Source organism: Mya arenaria, chromosome 2, assembly GCF_026914265.1.
Source record: "Mya arenaria isolate MELC-2E11 chromosome 2, ASM2691426v1".
In the NCBI taxonomy this organism is placed as follows: domain Eukaryota; kingdom Metazoa; phylum Mollusca; class Bivalvia; order Myida; family Myidae; genus Mya; species Mya arenaria.
The window spans coordinates 54,838,404-54,851,208 of NC_069123.1; the positions used below are offsets into that span (position 1 = coordinate 54,838,404).

A 12,805-nucleotide genomic window follows, 5' to 3' on the forward strand; every position below is an offset into this window, starting at 1 on the left:
ACGGCGGAGCTGGCGTCTTTACGGATTGATATCACCGAAGCCGAATCAGACGACGAGCAACCGATGAAAGTAAATTAAGAAGCATCATCTCTCCATCTCCCTGTAGTGCCGCTGATTGAGAGGTTAGGAAATGATCAGATCCCCGTCGATCTAATCGTTCTATTCTGACGAAATTGATACAAGGTCAACCACCTCAATATATCAATATATATTCTATAGTCGATTGACCAATTCTGAGTCTCCCAAATTGCACGCAAGATATCACTGATCCCAACACAATATATATGGGGAGAAAGCTTCACTTGTGCACTAAACATTATACAACTAAGATTAACAGTTACGTTTCTTAAAGGAAAATTAAAATTGGTTCAACTAACTACTGTGTATTCTGTAAAGTGACCATATCTGGTGTTCGAGTAACAATGCGATGAAACTGTAAACACAAAAGTAGATCACGTCCATCCAGTAGTTCAGCCGTTTAACCCCCCCCCCCCCCCCCCCCCGAATAATTCAGCTTTAAAACCTGTAAATATTGAAGGTAGTCTATAGTCTGAGATGGTATAACCATGCTTTGATTTACTGGCATGTGTTAATTAAAAGACATTAGGCATTTAACATTAAGGAGCCTTTATCAAATTATGGTACAACATATCATCGAGTTAGGCTAGATTCTTATTTCAATGCCAATTTATTCTCAAGGCGTTTCCAGCCATTTGAAATCCATAATTCTCAGGAGATTATGGGCGCCCCAAGCACCCTGGACCCATAGCCACGGCTTTGCCCTGGACCCACCGTATTTTTTTGTTCAGGATTGATTTTTTTGGCAACAAAAATACTGAAAATGTCACGTTTTATACTGGATCTTGGCATAAAACAAAGAAAATAAAAAATGCATTCATGAAACTTGGTATATACGAAGAAGGCCAACTGTATAACTTTATTCACAAACGTTTTATAATAAATGAAAATTTTCAAAGTGTTTGGACTGTTGTATTCTAGTGGTAAGAGGCCACACGGAAATTATGCACATCATGTTAAAATCATGTTGCTATGACAACACAACCGAAAGGGGACTTTTGAATCGCTAGACATTTTCAAGTGAATTGTTTAATAGGTTACGTTCCCAAATATTGCCAAAAATTAGACATGGATATACATAACCCTTCAATGAATGATGTTCATCTTTGAAGAGAAGGTCTTTAGACTTATAACTAGACAACAGCTTGGCCTCCTTGGACAATGAAGAATCACTGACCCCTATAGTTTTTAAGGTTATCGGGTCAAGGTCAATGTTGTTTGTAAATATTTTTCAGTGAAATAAATTAAAAGCACTTTTGCATAGGGCCATGAAGCTGTACTGGTATGTCGTCCTCAACCAGTAGATTATCCCTATATTCTTGGAACTCATTAGGTCAAAGGCTATGTTCAACACCACAATTGTCCAAATACTTTTATCACGGTTAACCTAGGACCACGAAATTTGCTTGTAGCCTGTGATATGAAGATGTAGTTGAAGGGTACGAAATACGGATGCAAATAATGCATACAACGCAAAATAAAAGTACACTTATTTATTTTAATTTATTACCAATCGTTCTTTGGAAGGTCAACACTCCAAGCAGCACAGTTAATGTTATAATCAGTTCATTGCAGAAACATTTGAATTATGTGGAATCCCAGCGATAGATCTTGATTAGTTGTCAAGAATCGTCTTCAAGCCAGCGGGGCAAATGTTTTCTGTCTGCAAAACATAGAAATTCATTAGATTATTCGTGTTTTCTTACATAAACAACCGTATAATGTGACTACGATGAAGCTACGGACAACAGATACACAGATAAACTACAGCCAGACGTCGCACAACTGGAAACTGTTACCTGACAGAAAGTCTTCAGGGCTGTGGACTGTTTTAGGTCCGCAGCGACCTGCTTCAATGCCTCGGAGAGTTGTGAGGTTACAAACACACACTGGAATCAATTATATATAAAGAACTTTACATGGTAGTTTTATGAAAGTATTCAAACAAGACATAATTGACAGTGAAAGTATGCGTATGTTTAGTTTAAGTTTATATTAATTATTTTGTATCGTGAAGACGGATTTCTGATAACATTCACCATCCTGAGTTGAAACCAGAACTAGTATTGTTGTCAAGTGAGGTTGAACAAACGATCTATTGGAGAGAGACGGACACCATAAACAAAAAAAACTCTTTTCCTCAAGCTATTCAAAAACAAGAATTGCACTATAATTTAAGAAGAAACCGTTGCCTGACCCCGTCATCCATCTGGTCACCGTCGGCGATACAGATCTCCCTGGCGAGGTTGTCCAACCTGACGTGGAGACTTGGGTCGTTAACGGTGTCGTACACCAGCCCCTGACCAAACTCACACATCCGGCAGTCGTCAACCGCAAGCGCAGCCTCAGAAACTGGCAGGAAGAAAATATAGATGCATTCATGAAGCCAGTTAAACTAATGATAGCCTTGAACTGTTCCGGAGGCGCGATAATTTGTATATACGTGTTATTGAAAAGGGAGACTGGTATACATACACTAATGATTTAAATCATATTTCGTTTAAAGCTTATTTAACTGAGGTCGCAATGGAAAGCGAATCACATTTAAAAACATTTAAAATTAAGCCGTGGAATGTTCTTTCCGCCTCCGGGTTTTAAGTTTCATAGCTTAAAGACATTACTATTAAGAATATATTTCGACATGCACTGACCTGCTGTAGCGTTAGGGCAGATGTGGAGCAGGTCGTGGCACATGCGGGGGTTGAGATAGTTGACGAGGAGGTGGATGATCATCCCGCCCCACTGGTCGACGAGATTCGTACACGTGGCGGAGAACAACGGTATGTAGTGGCACCCAAGCTTCAACAGTCGCAGCAACACAGTCTGGGGGAAGGCACGTGGTTGAAGAAGGAAACATGGTCATAATTTTACACTTTATGTACATACAAACTGGTGCGTACGATTTAGATTTATTCATGTTTACTAATGCTACTCACCTGCCAGTGTTTGTTGGAGAGGAAATTGTGGAGGAAGTTAAAGGTCACGCGGCAGATGTGGCAAATGGAGTTCGTGTGCAGGGCCGTGACATCTAGAAATGTACAAGGAACTAAACGCAGTGTTGAAATTCATGTTAGTCAAACAAAGCTATAGTACGCAATCTCCTTTTTTAGAGGAAACATTGGTGCTTCATACAGTATAAAGTTTATTTCTTTATATTACAACTGTTGAGAAACAAGTGATTTTGTCATAAATCTAATCACTCTTCTTGGCACGATAATACACAATATTGTTGTCTTGTGTTGAGTACTCGGAAGAAACAACTCGGTGACCGCAAACAAACTCACATGCGCTCATTAATTATGCTCGTATATCAGGAAAAAGAATTAATTGGAAAAAATAGAAACATGGTATATAAAGGTTTAAAAACAAGTCTGAAAGATTAGACATATTCATGATATTGCGTTTTCCTACCAACGAGGCCGTTGTCGACAGCGGGGTAGAACTCCTCCTGCATGTCGGTATTATCACCATCTTCCGGACACTGGCCAATTGCAGCACATATGTTCCGTGCGGAAGATCTAGTCACTATCTCGCGGAGCTGTACATACAAAACAAGGGCATTATGTTATTAAATTCTACCTTTAATTTCCAAAAAAATGACTGCGCTCGTTAGAAGCGTAAGAGTCAACGCTATTTTAGGTAGTTTGAAATCCGAGACAGTCTGTTATATGGGTAGCATGATAATCTTAGTGTGTCAAATTGGCTCAACATAAAAAAACTCGAAATTTGAATATAGGTTTAAAAAGATTTGAGACAATCGATTGTTGACATACAAAACAGTCGGGACATTCACAACATTCGCGACTTTCACAATATTCAGAACATTCACAATCAAATATCCTCAGCAATCGCGACCTTCACAGTAATTGTGGCATTCTTGAGCATGTCGCCATTGTTGTGAATGCTGCGATACCATTTTTTGGATGTCGTTATTTGAATCAAAGTGAGCGAGGTAAATTAAATTTGAATATTAACAATTGTCAAACTTAACAAAAATGTACTTACTTTTGCATTCCGCAAAAACGCCACTCCAGTCTGCATCTGATGGACCTGGTCAATACATGACTGGCACTCGTCCACACCAGAGGCTGAAATAATGACCAACAACTTGTTAATACTTGGTAGGGCGAGGACTACTGGAGCTTTTCCAATGTTTCCCACATATTTGAGGACACGCACGCCATGGAAAAGTTTAATATAAATAAAGAAAGTTCAAGCTTTTTTACCCTCCTTTGTCCACATGGTTTCCGTCAATAATATAGCCACCGACCAGAAGATAAAATTGTTATTTCCATTATAGATACTAATAAGAATGTAAACATAACACTGTAACTTCCCTTACATAGTAAAGGAAGAGGCCTAGTATTTATGCTTAAAATATTGACCTATAGAATAACTACGGAACTTCCATCACTATTGACTAAGTAAGTTAAAAAAACCCGTTGCTATATAAATGTACGGCAATAAGGTAATGGTTAACCATTTCCATTTATTTCATATGGCATTATGCAGCCTTGTAACTACCAAATTAGCGTTATAGTAATAGTAAGTTATAGTATTTACGACTTGTAAATCAGCAAAGTTTTGAAAAAAATACTCATCAAATGTCATAAAAGTATACAAAGATACATATTTCTATCAAAAACTACATGTACAACACATTTGTAATGATAAATTTTTAAAATCTCCACTGTACCTGCAGCTAAACTTAATAAAACGGCAGCAAGTACGAAGAGCTGTTTCTCCATGACCGTCATGTAAATGTCCGTTACGACAATGTTAAAAGTTTGCCACGCAGTACACTACATGTACTTTCAAAACACTTGAACTCCCGGATCAAACACATGGTACTTGAAGTCATGATTGCCATCTCTTCCTGTGTAATCGAAACAAACAATTGATCTTGATCATTGACAATTAAAATAAATCCGGAAAGTTGTCAGTTTCATTCGGAGCCTTCTCACAAAACCACGCATGGTCAAGGACATCGGCTTGCGGATTGACTGCATGTATATCCTTGATTCAATCAGATATCATTTAGATACACATATAAGGAACAAAACCAAACATCGGAGGCCGAAAGACAAACGGTCAATGTCGCTTTACACTTATGTATACTTTATTCAGCCTGGTAGCTCTGGTTAGGTTTTTGAGCTGATACATTTAACCTTTGTTCGGCGTAGTTGTACAAGATTGATTTTGAGCTAGAATTGAGACCAAACAAATATCAAAAATATTTATATGACTCGAACGCTTCAGCACATGACACAGTTAATGTTTTTGTTGCTATTTGTTTGACTCCAACATCAACGTGTAATATAGATTAACTGTTTACGGTTTATTATTTCCAATCAATCCAATACATAGAATGGTTCTGACGTTGAACCAAACAGAGGACGCATATTGCTGGTCGTAAAGAAGGAACTGTCATTTGGACTGCCACCTCTCACGAATGCCAGCGTGTTAAGCCTAATTGAATCCGTCTAAAGGTACCGTTAATTCGACTCAAAAAGTTATCCATTCGCTAATTTGCCTCCTGGTTTTATATGAAATAAGTGACATTTCTCGGAAAACTGAAGTAGTATTTTGGGAACGCATTCATACAGCTTAGAAGTAATAGAAAAGTCCATGTAAAGCAATGGGGCGTGTTTAGTTGGATTCTGGATATATTCTCCTCTCTGATATGTAAACAACTCAAATTCGACTCTCCAGATTTTCTATCTTGTCCGTTACGATTAAGAAGTTTGTTAGTCTAACACAGGTACTCTCTTGTGCGGCCCTGCTCATAGAGAATAAGGCCCCCTTAAATCGACCAAATGCATATGACAGCCTATACTCCGGTGAGCTAGATACTACACCCCACTACACGTGCACTATAATTTGTATTGCGACCCATATTTGTAATTAGTAATTATATACAATTTTGCAGGCACTTGTCAAAATTAAGCGAACGTCAAAACAGGATAAAGAGGTAGTTGTTTTTTCTTGGTCCCATAGTTGCTGATTGCCTCTTTATCACCGACACAATCGTTATAAGTACTTTACTTGAATATATTGTACCAACCGACGCAGTTGTAAGTGCCATTAGAAGACATAAATAAGAAAGGTGAACGGACCGGAAAATGCCTGATCAGTGCTATTACAAAGACACAAATACGAAAGGTGAACGGACCGGACACTGCCAGGTCAGTGCAATAAGAATATACAACTTCTGTGGGTAAACGGACCGGAACCTGCCATGTAAGTGCCATAAGAAGACGGATATACGAAAGGTTAACGGACCGGAAACTGCCAGGTCAGTGCCATGAGAAGACACAAATACTGTAAGTAAACGGACCAGGAACTACCAGGTAAGTATCATAAGAAGACAGAAATACGAAAGGTGAACGGATCGGAAACTGCCTGGCACGTGCCATAAGAAGACATAAAGACTGTAGGTAAGCTGACCGGAAACTGCCAGGTCAGTGCCATTAGAAGACAGAAATACGAAAGGTGAACGGACCGGAAACAGTCAGGTAATTGCCATAAGAAGACAAAAATACCGTAATTGAACGGACCGGAAACTGCCAGGTAAGTGTCATTAGAAGACATATATACTGTATGTAAACGGACCGTAAACTGCCAGGTCAGTGCCATTAGAAGACATAAATACTGTAGTTGATCGAACCGGAAACTGCAAAGTAAGTGCCATTAGAAGACATAAATACTGTAGGTGATCGGACCGGAAAATTCCAGGTAAGTGCCATTAGAAGACATAAATACTGTATGTAAACGAAGCGTAAACTGCCAGGTCAGTGCCATAAGAAGACTTAAATACAAAAATTAACGGACCGGGAACTGCCAGGTCAGTGCCATAAGAAGACTTAAATAAGGAAGTTAACGGAACCGGAAACTGACACGTCAGTGCCATAAGAAGACACAAATACGGAAGTTAACGGACCGGAAACTGCCACGTCAGTGCCATAAGAAGATGCAAATACGGTAGGTGAACGGACCTGACACTGCCAGGTTACAAGATATATCTTAAACTGCATACACAAGTGCTATTTCGTCTGAAATGTTTTATTACACTTTTATATATCTTCCACACTTCTACATTCTGTAAATTGTATCTTATTGTTATACCGATATTGATGTTAAAACTTGAACAATATGTTTAAACTTTTGCTCATATCTTTTGCTTCACCTGGGTAATATAGTGCTAGCTCTGTAGTACCGCAGTGATATGGTGGAACCGTGGTCAAGTGGCAACACTTGACTGTCAATCCAGGGGTCGCAGGTTCGATTCCCCACCACACCACTAAATACTTATCGTCTTCCGGGAGGGACGTGAAATGTTGATTCCGTGTGGCAGTGTTCTACACTGGTGCACGTAAAAGAACCAAGGAGGCTCTTACTGCTCCAAAAAACTTAAATTACTAACAATCTTATTGGAACACTCGCCGAATGGGCAAGTCCCGAGTGCGAATATCAATAAGCTAACACACCACCACCGCAGTGATATTCTGATGCAGGGCTACAGATACACATTCCAATTAGGGCTAGTATCATTTCGAACAAATATCGGATGCATGTCTTAATTAAGAGATGCGCGCATCAGTTTCATAAAAAGAAAGGCTCTTCTACAGATATAAGATAAATTGAAATAGTTTCGCAATATTTACATATTTTCTGGACTGTTTGTCTTTTCAGATTATCCTTTTATTCTAGGGATTTACATTTTAGCACTACTGATTTAAAAATGACGGTAAAGTTCGGAGGAAGTTATAAGCTGGGTATTCGAATATTCAATTACCTGCTTATTGCCTACTAAAGTTCAAATAAATATAATTTTTCATCTTTTTTACGCCTATATGTTATCTGTTTTAAAGTTCTACAGTTAGAGTTGTCAATGTTAAGAGATGATATGTACACCACAAGGTCCATGTTGAGTGTTACATACACTTCACCGGCTTACTGAAGAATAATATTGATTAAAAAGAATAATATATAATTAATATTACAGTACACATGTTGATCAAGAACAGAACAGTAAAGTGCATCGTGACTATCACGCCGCTGAGCAACACCTACATGAAGGCTGATGAATCGTATCAGGTAATTAACTGTACTGTTAACACCGCACCTAGCATGTACATTGCCTTCATCACACCTGGCCTAATGTCTTACTTACTTATGAAGCAATCATTTTTAAATACATGTGCATGTATACATAATCTTATTTGTTTCTGTTTTATTATGATTACTTTAACCCAAATAATCAGGGGAAGACAATGTTAATTTTCTAACCAAAGGCTCGCTTACTTACAAATATCATGATATTGTTTCAAATAAAATAGGTTATAATATGACGACTCGTGACATCTCATATATATAACTTGTACTACAACACTATTGGTATCTTATGATACACTTATTGTCTTATTATTTGATACATTCCGGAACATTGTTACAAACGAGTCATGTTTGTTTAAATGGAACTGCTGATATAAGAGTAAAGAAGATTTAATATTTCCAGTGCTGATGTACTCGACACCTTCTCTATGGCTTATATAAGCAATAGTTTATACTATACGCAATATAGTCTTTTTTCGTAATTATTTGTATTGATTCGACCAACAAATGGGCACTAGATTACGAAACCATGAATATGTATGTAAATATTTTATTTGATTGCATTATAAAATATTAAGGAATTATTTCAACAAGGCGCCCATAAACTTTCTCATCTGTTCACGTCTCACGCTTTTTCTTCGTACATTAGGATACATTAAGTAAGCAATCCTTATGCATACGTCTGTCCATATTTTAATATATTTCTAAATTAATGCTGTTTGCAATGATGCACTAACTTGGATTTGACAGCGATGCAACGAATATATTGCATGTTATATTTCATGTCATACATTGCGTGTTACTCACGGATAGTGGCAAACTGATTCATACTATGAAAATCATTTAAATCAGTCTACCGTGGTAAGTCTCTACACTTGAACTTGCGTGTAACTTCTGTTTCACCGTAATATTGATAATCTACTTGGCTACTTGGTGTTATCTTTGCAAACCTCGAGTTAACACTTGATCGAACGTTGTTTTGTTGCATCATTTAATCGATTACGCCTATTTTATAAATAGTAAGGTCATGCATAATTGTACGGAGTTGTTTCTTAAAATCTTACATGGCTACTACTGTCTACCTTTTGTCTATGCCAGAAACATTAACAAACGTCATGACAGTAATTCGGCCTTTGACAAAAACCGTGCGCAGAGTTATTACCTTTAAATAATTTGTTTCTATCTTGTAAAATGACTTTAACGCAAACTGAAATTTATTGATGGCAAACACTTGCAATGAAGAATGAATTTAAATAATTTGCGTATTTGTTACTTACCAAAATACCATTGTTAAAAATGACTAAAGCTGCAATGCCGCAAAGATCATTCCTCGTTTTAAAAACTATCCATTTAACATCTATGAGCTTACAAATTATGAGAAAACCGGCAATAATAGCTTTTGTACAGATGCACTGATTTAGTTTCTGAAAACATATAAAAGGTTAACAGCAAAATGACTGTAATAACGGTTTGCTATCACGACTGAAAAATCACTCCTTTCTTTGTCAACCATCCATTAAAGAGATTTATGAACATATGAAATATAAGGTACTAGCTGAACATCACTTGAGATGTTCTTTTAATGGATGTTTCATGTTTCAAATTGAAGAGTTGTTACCCCCGGAATGGTAAATTACAAATGCCTATCAAACCGTATCGATATTCAATGAAGAAATACCGGCGGCGCTTGCAGGAGCTGCAACTTCCTTGATTTCTATTCAGTAATATAATATTATTACAGAGGAGTTGTAATAATTGCATTCAAATTAAAGTGGTTTTACCTATTACAATCCACTAGTACAGGTCATGTATACTGTGTCTACACAATCCCCGTGTCCCCTATTTCAATATATTGTATAATTGTGAACGTATACTGTACATTTTGTAAGCTAACCGACGTGTTTTGGGTCTCGTTAACTGCTTGGACCTTGAGCCATTCAAAGGGTCATCGTTATTGTGCCGGCTCCTGGACTTGTCCCTTTACATTTCATTCTATTGTACAGAAGTTACTTGAAATATGACTTTTTGTAGTTGTGTAACATGAATGTTTATCTCATTTCTTTTGTAGTGTTATTATTATTTTGATTTAATTATGTCGCTTCATAATGGAATAAAGAAAATTTCCATCTCTCTCTCTGTGTATAATAACATTTAGAAAATAGATTACAGTTGTTTTTGTGCTTGCATGTGAATAAGAAATACACAACTCCTCAATGATATATGTTGACAGAACGGCAGAAATTGGTACCTATTGCTGGAACGTCGTAATGGCGCGTTCATTACTGCATTTCCAAAACTTTCATTGTAATTGAATTTTATACCCAAATGACAAAAGCTATCCACTGTTTCGACAACATTATTATTAATGGCCCAAACAAATCGATTCAATGTTCTTCGTTTTTCAAAAATACATATTTTATTTTTAACAAAATTAATTTTAAGACCCCACTTGCATGAATATCTATGTATTGCATCAATTGTGCGTGAAGACATTTAGGGTCAGTTGTGAACAGAGCAATATCGTCATCAAACAGTAACATGTATACAGTCAGCTTAGTTATATCATTCTGGGTTAGATTTTCAAAATCTGAATACTCACGAATGACAGAAATCACGGTATTTCGAGAGAAAACACACTATGCAAATGCTGTAACGCTAATGCAATTGAAAATGAAACCATTCTTTATTATTCTGTAGTAAATTTAAACTTTTACGCTTAAAATACGCAGGTAAAATATCATGGCCAGATATAGATATGTTTAACAACTAATGTTAAGCAAAAGAACAACTAAGTTAGTAATTTACATTAAAGAAGCCATGAATTGAAGAAATACTTTCCTTGTACAATAGCAATGATTATTATGTTAAGCTTTGTTTATTTATGTATTTTCCTTATAAATGTTTTATAATTTATATTGTGATATTTAATTACATAATGTATATTTATTAGTTTTCCGTTATTCTCTATAGATGATATATGCTTTTGCCATATTAATGTTGTTAATGGCCAAAGGCTATTTTATGCCGATCTGCCAATAAACTTTGAAACTTTGAATAAACAAAATGAATAAAAGATGAGAAAGAGGTTCCCCTTGTATCACTCCAAGAGATCTAACGAACAGTTCTGAATTTAACATAGTATTCATATCTTTGACACACGCCTTAACATTTGCCTTTTCATTTTACTGCTTATTCCAGACTGAACTAATTTAATCCACAAAACTCCGTGCATAAAAGCCTTTTCATAATCAATAAAAGCACAGTACAATTTCTGTTTTTGAGCTAAAACCATTTTGGATAATAGTATGCAGTATAAATATACAATCAACAGTTCTTCTGTTGTCACAAGAACCAAACTGCGCTTCACGAAATTTATTTTCAGTTTCACACCCTCTATATAGTGTTAACCCTCTATAATAAGATGTGTTAGTTTTATCACCTTTTTATGGCATTACACCTCACACCTTTAGTCCAGGCTACTGGAAAAATACCATTATCAAATATCTTGTTAAAATAGTTAATAAATACGGAACAAAACATTTTTGCATCTATGAAAAAATCTGCAACATTGTCACTAACATCACTGCTTTTGTGTCTAGACATAGAACTGATTGTATTAACCATCTCATCTAACGTCAAAGCATAATCATGGCTTCCAAAAGAGATATTATCACTATTGTTAAAATTTCCATGGTTAAAATTACTTGCATTTGGTGTAGATGACATATTCTTAAAATGGTTAACACATATTTCTAATGGTACATCGACTGACGTTCCATCTTTCTTATTATTTTGTTTTAAAGTACTTCAAGAACTTTCTAGATTACTTTTACAAAATTTTAACCTATTAGACTTCTCTTTGCTATAAAATAATAATCTCGCCTTACGCTTCGCGGAGCAGTATTGTTTTCTTGCAGATAGAAAATTAAGTCTATTAAAATCATTTGGTAACAAATTAAACTGCCTCGTTTTGTCACAAACTGTATATGCTTGTCTACATTCAGTACTGAACCATGCATGTTTCTTATTTTTATATTTCGAATTCCAGCGTTTCGATGAAAAAGTTTTACCGTATACCATAGATGAGACATCGTAAATAATATCCGATAATGTATTAATACAGTCATTTATATCTATTTCACCACTAGAAAATTGTTCTTTTATAACATCAAACAGATCCCTTTTAAGGTGTAAGAATGGCATAAGTTCTTGGGATTTGGATTCATCCCAGATTAATTTGTCATGTAAAATATTGCCAGGATCAGCAAATCACAAATGATACGGGACATTGGGACGACAACTCTGTTATATGTAAAACTTTCATAGATTGAAACGTTGAAAAAAAAATCCACGGATTTCATTAGCGATGCTATCAAAAAATCGATTTCAAATAAAGGAGACAGTCGTTTTTTTATAACGACTGAGTCTTCGAAGGGAATGTTACAGTGAATAATTAACACATCTTTAGTAGTTCCAAAAAAGCTTATACATAGTTTGATACACATATACCCTTTTTCATTCGAATCAATAGTGATTCACCGGAAGACGTATTCCTTTGATTGCAGAAAGTCCTCTGTGCGCCACCACGGTGGGATTTCCGGTATAGGGTCCG

At 36.3% G+C, this 12,805-nt stretch overlaps 1 protein-coding gene across 1 annotated transcript; it reads right to left on the reverse strand.

Annotated features, from left to right (window-relative positions):
- Nucleotides 1-1,556: 1,556 nt before the first annotated feature.
- On the reverse strand, nt 1,557-4,911 carry LOC128208508 (prosaposin-like). Its single transcript, XM_052912073.1, has 8 exons — nt 4,775-4,911; nt 4,084-4,166; nt 3,490-3,616; nt 3,015-3,106; nt 2,730-2,901; nt 2,276-2,430; nt 1,878-1,967; nt 1,557-1,741 (listed from the first exon to the last, which is right to left on the reverse strand). The coding sequence occupies exons 1-8, from the start codon at nt 4,833-4,835 to the stop codon at nt 1,694-1,696; spliced, it is 828 nt and encodes a 275-aa protein (XP_052768033.1). The 5' UTR covers nt 4,836-4,911; the 3' UTR covers nt 1,557-1,693.
- Between the last annotated feature and the right edge of the window lie 7,894 nt (nt 4,912-12,805).

Excerpts from the sequence above, each read along its gene's own strand:
- LOC128208508 (XM_052912073.1), bottom strand. The coding sequence starts at position 4,835 with ATGACGGTCATGGAGAAACAGCTCTTCGTACTTGCTGCCGTTTTATTA. Across the intron at positions 4,167-4,774 it reads TTTATTAAGTTTAGCTGCAG|CCTCTGGTGTGGACGAGTGC; the intron begins GTACAGTGGAGA and ends TCATTATTTCAG. Across the intron at positions 2,902-3,014 it reads TCTCCAACAAACACTGGCAG|ACTGTGTTGCTGCGACTGTT; the intron begins GTGAGTAGCATT and ends GCCTTCCCCCAG.